Below are 17,973 nucleotides of genomic sequence, written 5' to 3'. Positions count from 1 at the left end.
TTCTTTTTTAGATATGACACTGACCTTTTACAATTATATCTCACCTTTCAAAATAAGATTCTAGGCAGCACTGTCCGATTTAAACATAATGCAAGCCACATATGTAATTTTAAATTCTCTAGTAGTCATATTTTAAAGACTAAAATAAAAAAGGTGAAATTAATTTTAATAATATATTTTATTTAACCCAATGTATCCAGGATTTAATAATTTCAACTGTAATCAATACTAAAAAAATAACTGAGATACTTTACATTCTTTGTCTCATAAAGTGTTTGAAATCTAGTGTATATTTTATACTTACAGCGCATTTCAATTCAAACTAGCCATAATTTAAGTGCTCCAAAGTCACACATGGCTAATGGTATCACACTGGACAGTATAGTTGTAGAGAGTAATCAGTGCAATTTGGTTCAAGAATTAATTTATTATATTTACAAAAGAATTGTGTAAAGAAAGTAAAGGACAAGGACTATTGCAAGATATTCTTCTTAGAAGAAAAGTATGCTGAAATATATTTCTTCAGTGAGATATTAATGGGTATGTTAACAACTGGAAAGTGGTAGGATCTGCTAGGTGTTAGCTGATCAGGAAGATCAATACATTGTTTAAAGAATCACTCTTGGAGCCGGCCCTGTGGCCAAGTGGTTAAGTTCACGTGCTGGGCCTCTCTGCGGCCCAGGGTTTCACTGGTTTGGATCCTGGGTGCGGACCTAGCACCACGCATCAAGCCATGCTGAGACAGCGTCCTACATAGTAGAACTAGAAAGACTACAACTAGAATATACAGCTATATACTGGAGGGCTTTGGGGAGAAGAAGAAGAAAAAAGACCAGCAACAGATGTTAGCTCAGGGCCAATCTTAAAAAAATAAAATAAAAACCTCTTCTTATATCAAACCTGCTTAAGGAACCTTAAAGCCTACTGTTCCCCTTTCAAAACTACCATGTGTAGTACACAAAGAGAACAAATCAAAACTCCATAGCCCTTTACATCTTAGCCAAATCTTATTACTGGTAAAGGGGCATACAAAAATAAACACTCATGGGACATTCCAGTAGTCTGCGGGAGGCAGAGTCTGAGAAACAAAAGGCAGGGGAGTTGGAATAAGAAGATAACAATATGGTAGTCATATTTAAGTCAATCTATATTCAAGAAGAAAACACAGATGCTGCTTTCTTAAATTTTACACAAATGAAACAGCCCAATTTTCAGGTACTTACACTTTAAATGACCACCATGTTAACAGAAAATAGGACAACCAAAATAGAACTGATTCTCTATTATACCTACTTTTTCTTCATGACCCAAAACAGCACTTCAAATATTGCAAATATTGAAAAGTATAACAATAGAAAAGATTTGTAAGGGAATTTTTCAGTGATCTTGGCAGGCCAACTATATTTCACATTTTTCTCATCATACTGCATCCCTTTTCTTCCAGGATTTGGAGCTACAGAAGCAGCTCCTTCAAACAGAGTCTGTTCAAGAGATGGATAAACTTACAGTGCACTCCCCCCAACAAATAATGCATTATTCGATTGATGAAATAAGGCCCTGAGAATAGAAAGCAGAATAATCAGGACAACAGACCTGGCTACTACCAATTTCCTTCGCTCCTCAGTGGTATATGGCTGCAGAAGAGGTATTCCTAATAATCTGACTTCTTCCAGTTTGGGGAATGAATTTAGTTTGTCAATGTCTTCCCAGGAATGCAAACCTAATTTGAGAAATAAATTGTTTAAGCAAATCCGGAAAAGCACACAAATAGGCACATAGCAAAAAGAAGATTACTTCACTTAATAATTTCTGAAATGTTAAAATAATCATAAACTAGTTAGAAAGCCTGAAATTTTTCCTTATCCAAGGACAGAATGGAATCTAGTTAAATACCCTAAAAACTTCCCTATAGCCTCTCCTATCTCTATGATCCCAGTGGTCAAGGAGAGACATCTTTATTCTCCAACATCCACTCATCTACTGAGTCTCCAACCAAATGGCTTGTAAAGGGGGTCACTGGTGGTTTCAGTAAGCAGGATGTATACCAAGATTACATAATAAAAAAGTGATGTAATCAATTCTTTCACCAAATATAGACTCATAGAATGTAACTATTGATCAGAGTTGATACCGTCATACTCAAATTCTTACCTAACAAATTCTAAAGTGGGGCAAGATCAATAAAACCAGAAACTAAATATTATCTCTTACACTGTCCTCATTTTGGGGACAGAGAAAACAGATTCAAAATTTAAAACAAAAAAACAAAAACATAAAAACCCTAAACCCTTAGGCAGGAGAACACACAACAAATTAAGATCGTTTAGTCCTAAAACAAAACTCTTCCTATGGCTGTGAGCAAATGTATCATCTAGGTCAATACTTGGCAGTGGTATAAAAAATATTCCTATAATCATACAGCTGGTCGATTTTATAACACATTAAATCCATTTCAGAGACCAACGTAGCCCCTTCCTGTTTCTTTCAACCTTCAGCAAGGGTAAAGGCAGAGGAGCACCTTATGAGGACTGGTGCATAAGCATCCAAGTCTCAACCCTCCTCTTCCCTTCAGAATGGCATTTCCTTCCAGGAGGAAGAATACTGTTAGCTCAAGGGGTGTCGGAGTTGTGAAATAAACAGCTTCCTTATGCAAAATAATGGTTTTTAAAAATTAATTCTCACTCTTATACCCCATGGCAAATTAAACTCTTTATGTTTTTTCAACTATAGGTTAGAGTTATTTTTAATTACGTAGTTGTTTTAAGAAATAAGCTGAAAGACAATGTCCAATGTCATGAGAATGAGAAGAAAGTCATATACTGGGAGAATATATTTGTTCAAGACACATCTGATGAAGGATTTTTATCCAAAATATACATTGAACTCTTAAAACTCAACAATGGGAAAATGAACAATCTGATTTAAAAATGGACAAAAGACCTGAAAAGACACCTCCCCAAAGAAGACATACAGATGGCAAGTAAGCACATGAAAATATGTTCAACACCACGTGTCATCAGGAAAATGCAAATTAAAACAACCGTAAGATACCACTACCTATTCCAAACACTGACAACATCAAATGCTGACGAGGGTGTGGAGCAACAGGAACTCTCACTCATTGCTGGTGGGAATGCAAACTGGTACAGCCACTTTGGAAGACAGGTCAGCAGTTTCTTACAAAACTAAATATATTCTTACCATATGATCTAGCATTTGCACTCCTTGGTATTTACCCAAATGAACTGAAAGTTATGCCCACACAAAATCTTGTACATGGAGGTTTACAGCAGCTTTATTCATAATTGCCAAAACTTGGAAGCAACTAAGATGTCATTCAGTTTGTGAGGGGACAAATAAACTGTGGGACATCCAGACAATGGAATATTACTCAGTGCTAAAAAGAAATGAGCTATCAAGCCATGAAAAGACATGGAGGAAACTTAAATGCATATTATTAAGCGATAGAAGCCAATCTGAAAAGGCTACATACTGTATGATTCCAACTATATGACATTCTGGAAAAGGCAAAACTATGGAGACAGAAAAATATCAGTGGTTGCCAGGGATTAGGGGGTAGGGAGGGATGACTAGGTGGAGCACAGAAGATTGTTAGGGCAGTGAAACTAGTCTGTATGACTTTATAATGGTGAACACAGGTCATTACACATTTGTGCAAATCCATAGGATGTACAGCACCACGAGTGAGTCTTAATATAAGCTATGGACTTTGGGTGATGATGTGTCAATGGAGGATGGATGGTAACAAATGTATCATTTCGGTGCTGGGAGGATGTTGATAGTGGGGGAGGTTGTGCACATGTGGTGGCAGGGAGTATGCGGGAACTCTGTACTTTCTGTTCAATTTTGCTGTGAATCTAAAACTGCTCTAAAAAATAAAGTTTATCAATTTTGAAAAACAGGCTATGGGGCCGACCCGGTGACACAATGGTTAAGTTCGCACGTTCTGCTTCTTAGCGGCCCAGGGTTCGCCGGTTTGGATCCCGGGTGCGGACATGGCACCGCTTGGCAAGCCATGCTGTGGTAGGTGTCCTACGTATAAAGTAGAGGAAGTTGGGCACAGATGTTAGCTCAGGGCCAGTCTTCCTCAGCAAAAAGAAGAGGATTGGCAGTAGTTAGCTCAGGGCTAATCTTCCTCAAAAAAAAAACACAGGCTAAAAATATTCATTCTTGTGATACACAGAACCAGATGGCAAGAAACGGGCAATCAATTATACGTAAATACTAGAAAAGAAAAGAGCATTTGAAAGGCATAGGAGGTTGTGATTCCTTAACCTAAATTCAGATAAAATAGTCTAGTTTACAATTCTCCGTACTCTTTTTACTCTTTCTTTTACTATACAATTCACTAATTTCATTTCACTCCTTTCATAGCATGACCCCTTTAACGTATGAAATATAAATAGTTAATATAATGCTATGCCACTCAATATTTATCAGAGCATTTATGAAAATGAATGCCTTAAATATAGCTAATCAATATCCATCTACATGTCACTCTTGAAAATTCATCCTATAAGAAGGCAGAGCTATGACTGAAAGAAATATGCTTTGATTGCATTTCCTGCATAAGCTCAGACCAATTTGCACGCAGAATGAGACCAGCCTGTACCTCACCTGACTTATGCAGACTGATGGATCTCAGATTAGGAAATAACCTGGCCAGAGAATCATCAGGCTCCTCAATAGCGTTTAAATGATTGTTGGCCAGGACGAGGGTATCCAGTGAAGGAAACATAACTCCTAATTTTCGTATTTCAGTCCAGTCTTGGAGGTTATTGTCTGTTATGTGCAGTAGCTTAAGAGAATGACAGCAAATAGAAGGACAAGACACTGTTTCATAGTCGTTAAGGCACAGGAAGAGCTCCTCCAAACTGCAGAGAAAAAGAAACATTTCATTGTTTAAAGCAGTTAAATTTCTACTTTGCACCTATTTCATTCACTCAATAAATAAATAAGTGCCTACTCTGTGTGACATTCTGCTAGATGCTGTAGAGAAAACATAAAGATATCTTCCTGAAGCTTAAAATATGGCTGGGAAGACAAAACTTAAAATCCATAAAGCAGCAGAGAATGATATGACCCAGTCAGTACTAAGTCAATTTGGTGCCTAAACAATTAAGTGCTAAATTAAGCGGTACTAACTATGTAGTTCGTATAGGACTGGAATTGAAACTGTAGTGAGAATAATGAGGAAAGAATGCATGGCCCTGAAGGAGAGGTGGGCTTGTATAGGTTGAGAGGAGACAGAGGCAAGTCCAGAAACAACATGAGCCAATGTTTAGAACCAGAAATAATAACTATCATTGAACTCCCGCACCGTGCCAGGCCCTGTGCCAGGAGCTTTACAGACTGCACTGCACTTCCGCACGGCGAATGCAACTACACCCATTTTATAGACCAGGAAACAGAGCTCAGAGGTTACTTAGCTTACCAAAGGTCACATGGTTAGTAAGTAGAACTGGGACTTAAATGCTCATTCGATGTCATGCTAGATGTTCCATGCAGTGAGGAAACCACCCTCATGGAGTGAGAGTGAGAAACTAAGATGGAATAAGTGCGCTGAGACCAGATTCTGAAAGGCTTTGATAATTTCCACATTTAGACGGTCAAAGAAACTACAGCTTCGTATATTTCTTTAAACTACTTCCTTTGAATATTTATGTGCATATACAAAGATAGATAAAAACAAAAGATAACAAAGCATTTCTAAATTGACAAACCAAAGGATAATTTCTTGCTTAAATTATTGGAAAGAATACCAGGCCCATTTTCCCATCAGGCCAGCCAGGTACTTAATCATCTGACTGTTAACATATTTTAGAGATACTATGATTTTTTTTTTCCTCCCCAAGAAAAGGGCTGAGGCAAAATCCTGACATCAGGTAATCACAAGATTAAAATGGAGAAGGGTTGGGTTGATCTAGAAATGATAAGTGCTTCTCAGGGATATTTTCTAGCCAAAGGATGACATATCCTATGTCTTGGAGCTACTCAACACTGAGCAAGTATTCCAGTGAAAATGCTACTAGATTACCCTCACACCTCATTCTAATTCCTTCATTTTTCTAACCTCATTCTCCATTCAATCTGCAGTTCTAGTATTTCTGAGATAGGAGATCAGCATTAATTCTATGTATTAACACAGATGGCAACATAGCTCCCTCTCCATCATGCTCTCTGGGCTTACTCTGGTAACTCCTGCAGTATCGTGTGGACTGTCTCCCAAGAAGCTTTGCTGTTGTTGAGGACAAGTTTGCGAACCCCAGAGAAGGACCCAGCACACGTTCTTTCTAAAACCGATAAATTCAGAGGATTGGAACTCAGGTTTAGAAACTCCAACTGGGGAACATTTGACACAATTTTACTGACCTAGGGAGAAAAAAAGAAAGGCATATCAGGCAGTAATCAGAGCTTTTAAATAGCAAACACTCTCAAGAAAGCCTAAGTGCATGGGTCTCTATGCCAAAGGCCATTTACATTCAGGAGTACTATTTAGTGATGGTACTTACAGAGGGATACAAGTAATTTCAACAAATCTTGGCAAATAATTAATCTCCTTCTATGAAATAGTGGCATAACTGAAAGGCAATGGTACAAAAGAAAGATTTCCCATGTTGCCTTTGGCAAGGTTTTTTATAATGCTCTATATGACACTCTCTTTGCTAAATGGAGAAAAGATAGTTTAGATGACTACATTTTAGGCTACAAGTTTCTAAAGAGCTGAGATTGAGTTATGTAATTCTCTTTGAATATCTCCTCCCTTCCATTTCCAGTACAAGGCTGATTAAAGGTTTACTGAAGACCACATTCAAGCGTTCAAAATTGACTACATAGTCACAATCACTTAGAAAACAGTTTCAGCTTGATTCAAAGATGTACCAACTTTACAATAGATTTACTCAAAAAGAAAAAGCATCTATAGTTACATAACAAAAGAGAAAAGATGATCACCAACTTAACAATTTAGCTAGCTAGCAACTTGTTATAAAAGAGAAAAAAATAGGAAATGAGCATCACTGACCTTAACTATTTGCTCTGCACAGCACTAGTCTCTTTCATATAGCTTATTTCACTAAATTCTCAAAACAACTTGCAAGATAGCTAACACCATTTTCATTTTAATAAATGAGGAAACTGAGGCTCAGAGACATTAAGTAATTTGACTAAGGTTTCAGAGTTACAGAAGCAAAATCTAGGATTTAAAAATCAGAGCTATTATTCTTTCCAATATACCACAAATAGTAAATTATAAATATAACCAGAAAAAAAAAAGAAGACCTGGCTTAAACAAATATGAAATAAATGCTAGCAGCCCAGTAAATGTATTAGGCATCAAACAGCCAGGCAATGTGCTAACTGAAAGTTATGAGAAAATGAGTACAACAGAAGAGTTAGAATTGTTTTTAGAGTCAGAAAACCTGGGTTCAAACCAGGTTTCAGGACTTTCTAGCTGTGTGGTTTGACAGGTTACTTAACCTTTCCAAATCTCAGTTTCCTCATCTGTAACAGAGAGAAAAAAGTATTCACCTATTTAACAGGATTTTTGGTAGAACTGAGATCGACTTGTAAAGGACTTAACACAGTGATTGGTACATATTTTAGAAACTTTTATCCTTACCTATTCCCCAACAGGAAGTTAATTCGATGAAAGTGGGAGTAATAATTACCTAGTTCACTACTGACTAGTGGGCACTGAATGTTTGTCGAATAAATCAATGGCACAAAACCATTCAAGAAATCAGATTACTAATGCAGCTATAGTATGAACCAATATTTCAACCCTAGCTATATGCCATACCATATTTATTTTAATTTAAGTACGTCATATTTAGAGCCACTGGTAGATTCCCAGGATCCACCATAAACAACTGAATCAGAAGCTTCATAGGTGAGACAAGCTTCATGGCTGGGACCTGAATACGTGTTTCTTTTCAGAGCTCCATAAGTAACCCCAAAAAAGTATCCAGTGTTGAGAACTATGGGTAGAAAGAAAAAGCAATCTGTACTTTCTATGAGATCTACTGTGTACTGCTCAGCTCAGGAGCTCCACAATCAGTGAGGAGCAGATGAATTCCAAGAAGGTGGTTCAGAGAAGTATACCAGAGGGAACAGTCCTCACATACATTATTCATCTATTCTACACACTAACCCTTTCAAGTGGTACCATTTTTATCCTCATTTTACAAATAAAGAAATGAGCTATCTTCTAGAGAAAATACACCAGGCTTCAGTTTAAAACGTAAGAAATTTTTCCCGCTCTGCACATACTCTCCTGCTTGATACCTTTTGTGACCAATGGTATCAGGCATTTGTGTGATATACGGCTAGGATGTGGAGTTTAGTCTGTGGTCACAACACGGCTAGTCTACAGAGAGCAGCCCTCTGCTGCCTTCTGCCACCTGAACACTAATGATACGAGGACTTTCACACAGAAGATGATGACCAGCTATGCTCTACCCCTTTTAAGGGCAAAAAAAGACGAAGAGGAATCATGCTCCAACTACAGCATGAAGGATAACTGCTAATTATAGCACAACCCCAGTTAAATAAAAAAAACTTAAACCCTTTGCTAACCACCACACTTCATACTTTATTTTTATAATAAAGAAGAAAGTACCCCAAAAATGGATAGTTTAAGGGTTTTTGAAGCAATTTCTGGGAGCATTCCCAAGGCTAGCAGATACATGATATAATCTTTTTCACAGTTTGCATCTATACTACAGTCCAATAAGAACAAACATTTAGAATAATGACTCATTAGCCTTGGAATATTCTAAAAAGACAAAATTGGACTATCATCTAATAATTCAAGCAGGAAAAATAATATGTTAAAAATAAATATTTTGGGGGCTGGTCCTGTGGTGTAGTGGTTAAGTTCGGCACGCTCCGCTTCGGTGGCCTGGGTTGGTGGGTTCAGATCACAGGCACGGACCAACACCACTCATCAGCCACGTTGTGGCAGCAACCCACATATAAAGTGGAGGAAGACTGGCACAGATGTTAGCTCAGGGCTAATCTTCCTCCTCAAATAAATAAATAAATAAATATTATCTTTAAAAGGCTAAAATTAAAAAGGATTTTTGGATAACTTTAAATTAATGATTAGATCCTGGAAAATATTATATTCATTACACAGGTAAATATATGTATGACAGAAAAACGTCCTAATAGCAAAGGCTGACAAACATTGAGTTTCCAGGGCAGTATATTGACTTCTCTTTTTTAAACTCTAAAAATAAAAAAGAGTCCTCCTGCTAGAGTGAGTTGAGTATACTCACGTGCAGAAACGTGGAGACGAACTTACATCACCTTTCAGGCTTCCACAATTCTATGATTTGATAAAGGACCCTCTACTCTGGCTTCTAAAAAGGAGGAAACTAAAGTTTTAAGAAAAATAGGGAAAGGGTTGCAAGATAACAATCTGTAACTTATACCCAAGCTATTCTCTACCTCTTCTGAGTGGCTAATTCCTCTCTCCTCTCAACTACCTGGTTTAATTTCTTTTATAAAATGCTTTTGATAAGGAGGGAAGGAAAAAGGAGATACCTTGGGAAAGGTCAGACAAAAATCTACTTAGGCAAAAATTCAAGTCAAAGGCTAAAAAATGCATCTTTCTTTTACACATAGATGCCCAATTTTAGAAGGATGGAGACAAATTTTTGCCTCCCTCAAAAGCATTCCCCTTCTCACTCATATTTATCTTAGTCTCTGGATATACAGGAGCCAGTAGCTTAAACTACAAAAGAAGTTGCTCATAATATTAGTGACCATATGAAACACTGAAAGAATAAACTATATTATTTTGTTCACATTGCTATATCAAATACCAGCTGAAACAAAGTAAGCTAACGGCCAGGGACAAATGATCTTTCCAGTCATCAGATATATGGCTTGTAACAGGGTTGAAATGCAATGTCTTAAGACTGTGACCTATGGGCCAGCCCAGTGGTGTAGTGGTTAATTTCGCACATTCTGCTTCAGTGGCCTGGGGTTCGCCGCTTTGGATCCCAGGTGTGGACCTATGCACTGCTTGTCAAGTCATGCTGTGGCAGGCATCCCACATATAAAACAGAGGAAGATGGGCAAGGATGTTAGCTCAAGGCCAATCTTCCTCAGCAAAAAGAGGAGGATTAGTGGCAGATGTTAGCTCAGGGCTAATCTTTCACACACACACACAAAAAAACCCAACTGTGACATATGAGGTATTTGTAGCCTAACAAAGAGTTTAATCAATCCTAAAAATCAATATTCTTTTGCTGTCAGTATTTCTCTCATCTCTCTGTGCTCTGATATACATTGTAGAAGATTGGGATCAACTACAGTTAAGGCTAAGGACAAAATATAAAGGAACGAGGAATACAAAAATAAATTGGAAAACGGAAACCTGCAGGGTAGCAGCAACAAACGTTTATTTGAAAACAAACTATAAGAGCATATACAGGAATATACAAACTGAGCACAAGTAGAGTACAAATAAACTGGCTATATATGTCAATGTGGCCTAGGAAATATTTAGTGTAGACCTTTATCTAAGCAGAGAAACGGCGAACTCCGTGTTCTGATCCATATTGACAGAAATCGTTCTTTTGAGGTAGCACTACATCACTATGAAACTGTTCCCACCAGGTAGCAAAAGTATATGCATGTGTTCAAAGCACAGGTCAAAGCACAAAGCACAAAACCTTTGTGAAATTTTATACTCCCAAAGAAACAAATTGAGGGGAATCAGCCTGAGAACATAGGAGCTGAAACGATTCAGAGGAAGATCTGGTCTGACTTGTCACCCATGCAGGTCATAAATCTTGCCAGAGGTTCAGCAGTAGGACTATTGTGGGAATCGTGGAGAAGGAGGATTGACAAGGTAGTTTTTTTGCGTCTGTGCAGTATGAACACAGCATGCATGTCAATTAAGCATCTCAAAAGACCAAAAAGGCACAGAATGTAATTTGTTGCACAGTAAACTATACTAGCAGTTTAGATAAGTTGATCAATGAATAAATACATGTACAAATAGAGATTGTTTCACGGAACAGCCTAGTAAATCTGTATATATTAACAAGTCACGTAGACATCAAGTGACACGCACCTCAAAGAATTTTGGTAAACATCTTAATAATAGGAAATATAACTGAGAGTTATCAAATTAAACGAGACTATGAAATGGATAAACATAAGAAAAACTGAAGAAAACGAGGTTATCGATAGATCTTTCTGAAACAAGAAAGCTGTCTTACAATTTGCATAGCATTTAATACATACAAAGTGCCTCAATGATTAATTTTATCAGCAGCCCTGTCTTAGGGATGAGCAAACTGAAGCACTAAAAGATTAAGTGACTTTCTTAAGCTAACACGAAAAGTTGAAGCAAATGGTCTTCATCAATCCTTAAGATAGAATCATTTGTTCATTAACGCATTAACAAGTATTTGAGCGCCCAGTGTGCTTAGTGCTGATGATAAAAAAGACAAAAGTCTCTACTTGAATAAGCTCATAGTCTAGTAGGAAAACTGTCAAATAAGCAAGTGATGGCACTACATGGTGATAAATCTTTCCTAGCAGCATGATACAGCTGCTAGGATAATCTGACTGCCTGAGTGAGAGCCAGGGCAAGTTTCACAGAGGAATAGCAACTTGAGCCGAGTCTTGAAGGATAGGTAGGAAGTGGCCAGGCAGACAAGAGGAGAGAGGGAGCAATAGATACAGGATGAACCAAAGCAAGGAAGCTTTTCATGTCAAGAGTTTATCATGAGCAGCAAGAAAAAGCATATGGCTAAAGATGGAGATAAAGCTCTAGAAATAGCAAATGGCCATATGATGGAGGGCCACGCTTAGGGATTTCAGACCTTAGTTTCTAGGCAACAAAAAGCAACTAAAGGACTTCTAGCATGTCATAATCATGTTTCATTTATTAAAAGGAGTCTGGTAGCACTGTAGAAGACAGCTTAGAGGAAGGAGAATAAAACTAGAGGCAAGAAATCCCATTAGGAAGTTTTTCCAATAGCCCAAGCAAGAATTAAGAGCCTAAATTAAGGCAAGAGAATGAATCGACTAGGAAGAACTATTTTTCCCTTATTCTTAATGGTAGCTTCATCAGGTAATGTTATAATCAAGTCAGTAATAGTATATATAATAATAAGAGAGGAGATGAGAATAATTTTATTTGTGTACTTGGTTTAGAGTCACTCTGAGATCATAAGACATCAGTTATGTCAAACCACCAAAAAGACTTAATAATATAAGGAAAAGTTCTAAAATATTTGGAGTAAATTTTAGTAACAAGAATAAATATTTTTGGGGCCAGTCCCGTGGCCGAGTGGTTAAATTCATGCACTCCCCTGCAGTGGCCCAGTGTTTCGTCGGTTCGAATCCTGGGCGTGGACATGGCACCACTTATCGAGCCATGCTGAGGCGGCGTCCCACATGCCACAACTAGAAGGACCCACAATTAAGAATATACAACTATGTACCTGGGGGTTTTGGGGAGAAAAAGGAAAAAAATAAAATCTTTAAAAAAAAAAAAAGAAGAAATATTTTTATAATCTTAGTTTCAAACTCAAGCAATTTTTATGTCAAATTGTAGGGATAAATATTGAAGCAGTAGTAGAGAATGAGCAAAGGATGTGTAAACTAGTGCAATAGTAGAGAATTTAATGCACTGTCAGCAGTCCAAATCTCTGTAGTCTCATTAACCTCTTGATACCTGGAATCAAGTTCTTCAGTGCTTTTTACATTAATGAAAAACTAATTAGAATAACAAAGCTAACTGAAAAATCACCATAGAAACAGTTGAGGTGGGTTATTTATCCTGAGATATACAGACAACAAGAATCTCGAGTGAGACCCAGAATTCAGCAGAATACATAACAAACAATAAAACAATGGTTACTGCCGCATCTCACCAGAATACAGCAATATAAAAACTTCACCTCATGCCAGTCTTCCAGTTTGTTGTCAGAAAGATCTAGTTCCGACACATGAGCACAGAAGGCAGCAATTTCTTTTTCATCTCCTGCACAGGTTATTCCACAGCTGTTCAACACCAGTACACTTGGGAGGTTGAGGCGATCTGAATCACGGGGGAAACAAAACACTTTCTATGTCAGCCTAATTCTTGTCTACATACACTCAGCTCCCAGGAATCAAAATCAAATTGTGTGAAATTACACAAGGACCTGGAAAATACAGGATATGATAGAATCCAAGAGTACCGAATTCTAAGGGGAAACGGTTAAGTATGGTCCACGAGGAGAGGAGAAGTACTGGACCAGTAGCACCAAAAATGTCCTATACGCTTTAACTCCCGGTAGCATTGTTCATCTCAGGAACCAACAACAGAGCCATCATCCGTGCTATCATCTTATCACCTGAACACTAGATCCAGGCGACTCATGTCTGAAATACCACTGTCTTCTTAATGGCCTCTTCTTTCTTTTTATAATTTACTTCAAAAGTGTCGTTCTAGATAGCTCTTTTCTCTCTGTCAGATGTATATTTTCACCTTTTTCTGCCTTTGAAAATTATCTCAAACCATTAGATAGTCTATGTGCTAAAGCACTTCTGTTCTTCAGGTTCATATGATTCAAGAAATCGCCCTCACTTAAATGGATGCATTTAAAAATCTGCATCTCTTTCTCATACTTGTCCATCAATCATTCCCATTTCAATCTGTGTAGAATTTGCCCCTTACAAAAATTAGACTTTTTAAAAAATATAACTGTAATGGGAGAAAGTGTTCCAGAGTCTTAAACTATTCAATGAATTTGATCAAACTGGGTAGTCAAACTACTACCTGGTTCAAAAACACGTGTCAATAAAATTGCTCTTACTACCTCTACTAAAAAGAATAAACATGAGAATTCAACCACACTGTCTCTATTTGGTATAAAACAAGGACTCACAAAGGTAATATTTTATTAATGGAGGCCTCAGATTACATGGTTTTTCAACTTAGTACTTATCAGTATCAAATTTTTCAGACTAGGAATGGATCCTGAAAAAAAATCACCAAGTAGGAAATTCATTTCTTTCTGCCATTCCAGTTTATATGGAGTGATAAGATAGTTGTATGCAGAAACAACAAACACTTAGTGACCTTTGAACATAAGAACTAAAATACTCTTCAATATTAATCCCATATAATTATAAAGAACTACTTCCAAAAACTGTTAATTACAACAGTAAAGTAAAACATAAGCAAAAAACATACCTTGCACCTTTCTAGTTGTAGATCTTTGCTCATGTCATAATCTCTTTCCTAGAATGTCTTTATCTCCTCTCTAACCAAACGCCACATTCTTGAAGGGATTGGTTCAAGTATCCCAGCTTTGAACCTTTCATGATCATATTATTAACTCTCTTCTAAATTTCTTTCCCAATCACTGTGCCAGTCATTTGTCTCATCATAAACTACATCGTGTTATATATTTGTAAATGTGAATATCTTGTAATGCAATTAGGCTGTGGTCCTTGAGGACACAGGCCAGTCTTGTACAATCTTGCACACTCTGAGTTCCCTGAAAAAATAGGCATTTGAAATACTATCACTCAAATGTTGTTCTTGTCCTGTGAGTGCAACTAAAATGCCTTTTGGCCAATCTGAAGGAAAACAAGTCATTTCAGGTTTTTCAAAAAACTAAAATCATAGCAAGGGAGAAAGACTACTTGACTCATAATCCAAAATAGAGGAAATCTTTTGCAAATAAGGGAATGTTCTGGTTAAATGTCTTAAGTAACCTCCAATAAATAAATGTCTTAGGCCCCATCTTGCTTACCTTTCATAGGAGAGCCCTGAGGTGTGGCTGGGACGTGGACACCCATCCCAGGACCACGGCGGTAAGGAAAGTTTTCAGGACTATATTTTTCACATAATACTTGCATAAAACTCCTTCCACTAGGTTGATCCATCTTCCTTTCCTTAAAATTCTACAAGAAATCAAGAAATCATGAAAATTATTTATTTACTCATACAAGAAATATTTATTGAGAACTAATTATTTATAAGGCACTAGGCTAAGCACTGTAGACATTTAAGACGTGGTCACTGCCCACAGAAATTTACACTGTGGTGAAACCTTAGGATTTCGGGAAGCTACACGCAGGACAAATGACAGCAATACAAGTCAGCATATGATAACTGTAACACAGATTAAAAGCGCTCCAAGATTTAGAACAGGAGGCAATCATTTTGAACAAAGGGTAACAAGACGACTTTTGGCTCGTGCGTACGGTTCATGTGGTAAGTAATGGAAAAAAGGAGAAAAAAGGAAAGTATAGACTAAACATCAGACTAAAACGTTTGGATGAATCCTTTGATATTTGTCCCTCAAGATCCATTTTTCTCTTCCTCCATAGTAAAAGAATTTTTAACTGTATCCATAGCTACTTCTATTTAGGAATGAGTATATGACTAAGTTCTAGTCGATGGGATAGAAATAAAGTTTTCTGAGGCAGCTTCTGGGAATCATCCTTAAAAGATAAAGAGAGTGTGCTCTTTGCCCTCTTTCTTTGTCTCCTCCTCAATTCTATTACCTAGAAAACAGATGCCACCTTGGACTATGGGCCCAAGGAACACACCCTAAGGAGGGTGGAACAAAGAGCTTAAAGGGACTTAAGTCCCTAAAGATTTCATGGAACTGAGTTGCCATACTGGTTCTGGATTGCAAATCTCTGGGAATTTCAGTGAAATATAAATAATCTTCTATTTTATTTAAGCCACTCTTCTTTTCCATTTTTCAGTTACTTATAAATAGACCTAATCCTAACTACTACAGAATGTCATTTCTTTTGGTTTTGAGTTTGGGTAGAGTCTTCACTGTCTAACCTCAGCTAAGGGTCCAAAGATGCAGTAACTCCAGCATCCTCTCAGTATTTAGCATAGGTTAAAACAGATAATATTATACAACATGCTAACTTCTGACAACCTGCTAACCCGTTATCTTGAGGTGCTAGCCTATGATCTGTATTAAATATCAATCAAAATACCAGCAACTAGTTGACCTCTGTAGTTCCAACTATCAGATATCAAGCTTTCTACTAAAATAATCAGAAAAAGGAAGGAGGCTAAAGAATACTCAAAGAGGGAATATCATGAAAAAAGGTATAGCAATGAGAATGTACAATGGTATATATGAGAAACCACAAGACATCTAATAGAAGACAGCATCAGGAGTATCTAAATATGAACCTCAGAGGAGATCTTCTATGCTACATCAAGAGGCTGAACTTTATTCTGCAGGAAACAGGAAGAAACTAAAGGTTTTAAGGAAGGGAATACGCAACAACCAATTTTTTGGGAAAACTCACCCTGGCAGTTGTGTAGCTAATAAATATGAGGGAAACAAGATTGAAGTCAGGTAGAAGAGTTAGAAAGATACTGCAAAAATACAGAAGAGAGATGATGAGAGTCTGAAGCAATACAGTAGTAGTACAAATAGTAGCAGATTCAAGATCAATTTAGAAAGCAAGCTTTTCAGGAATTATAGGGGCTGAGGGGAAGGTGAAGTCAAGGCTGACCCCCAGGTCTCTAGTACAGGTGACCAGGTGACTGGTGATACCATTAAGTAAAAAGAAAATATGAAGAGATCTAGTTTTAAGGGGGAAAATGATGAATTCCATTTTACACATGTTCTATCTGGGGCATCTCTGGAATATCCAGGGAAACAGTCAGAAGTTGGAAGAGAAATGTAAGCTAGAGGTGAAGCTTTGGACATCACCAGGCTCCAGGAAATATTATGAATAAGAACAGTAGAACAATAGAACACTCAAGGACACCGATACTGAAGGGTCAGGCAGAGGAAGCAGAGTCATGAAGAAAAAGAAAGGGAACAGCCAGAGAGTAGACTGCATAGTCAACATTTTGAGAAATTTTGATGAGAAGGGGAGAAGGAAGATGGGCTGATAAGCTACGCAGAAACAGGAGGGAGTAGGGAATAGAGGGCAACTGTCAAGATTTTTCCTCTTAAAATAGGAGAGACCTGAATATGGTTATAGATTACAGAGAAGTAGCAAGTAGAGCCAGAAAGGCTAAAAAGTACTACTGGTACATGGTCCTGGAAGAAACCAGCAGGAATGAGCCCTAAAAAACTTTTCAGAAGGCTGCCTGATGCTAACAAGATAATGTTGCACATTGTTTACCATTGGTGGTGACATATTTCCTTCACAATGTTGGACTAGTTTATTTTTGCTTATACAGTTTAATTATACCGAACATTAAGTATTTTTCTCATGTGAGTGTCTTACCTCCACTATCACATTATAAAGGGGAGTGGAGCTTTGTAATTCTATTTCTTTAGTATTCATTCAAAGCATCTGGTACAGTGCTATACATGGTAAGGGCTTAAGAAGTGCTGCTGAGTACTAAAATCACTAGCCTCCAGTGTGCTTAGAGAGAGCAGAGAATTCAGGTTGGGCAGTAGGTTTAAGACCACGCAGTTCTATCACTTAATAGTTTTGTGCCGTCAGGCAAGAAAGACACTATTTCTCTGGGATGCAAATGTCTTCATCTGTAAAATAAGATATTAATATCTATACCACTTGGATTAGAGTTGCTGTAGAGTTCTAACACACACAAACGTACTATTGGGATTACAAGGCTGTTGTAAGGCTCTAAAATACACAAATGTTATCCACTATCCATGGAAGTTGTAGTGTGCTAGAAAGCACATGGACATAGAAAATGGGCTCTGTCATTTACTAGCTGGGTAAAACATAAGCTAGTCATCTAACCTCTCTCTAATTTTCTCACCTATGGATGGGCTAAAATTTTCCTCTCAGATTTGTAATAATAATCTGAAAAAGGTATGAATATAAAAGTGGGCTTTAAACTTGGCCCATTTTCTAGATAACTACCAGGACCATGTCTACTATACTCTGTAAAATCAATTCACAAATGCCTATAATGCAGAGTAGACACTCACTGAGCACATGTCAATCTACCGAACAAAAGTTGTG

General features: G+C 37.4%; 1 protein-coding gene across 4 annotated transcripts in view; it reads right to left on the bottom strand.

Moving 5' to 3' along the window:
• TBCEL (tubulin folding cofactor E like) overlaps positions 1-17,973 on the bottom strand; it is a 74,222-nt gene that overhangs the window by 37,986 nt on the left and 18,263 nt on the right. For all 4 annotated transcript variants that reach the window (XM_023645008.2, XM_070273814.1, XM_070273815.1 and 1 more), the window contains exons 2-6: positions 14,796-14,946; positions 12,951-13,090; positions 6,212-6,393; positions 4,639-4,895; positions 1,594-1,720 (exon numbers count right to left, since the gene is read on the bottom strand). In XM_023645008.2, the coding sequence (XP_023500776.1) occupies positions 1,594-1,720; positions 4,639-4,895; positions 6,212-6,393; positions 12,951-13,090; positions 14,796-14,928 (839 nt within the window). In that variant the 5' untranslated portion in view covers positions 14,929-14,946. The remainder of the gene's footprint in view (positions 1-1,593; positions 1,721-4,638; positions 4,896-6,211; positions 6,394-12,950; positions 13,091-14,795; positions 14,947-17,973) is intronic.

Source organism: Equus caballus, chromosome 7, assembly GCF_041296265.1.
Source record: "Equus caballus isolate H_3958 breed thoroughbred chromosome 7, TB-T2T, whole genome shotgun sequence".
Lineage (NCBI taxonomy): Eukaryota > Metazoa > Chordata > Mammalia > Perissodactyla > Equidae > Equus > Equus caballus.
The sequence above is the reverse complement of the archived record's forward strand: the minus strand, read 5'-3'. Positions and strand labels throughout refer to the sequence as shown.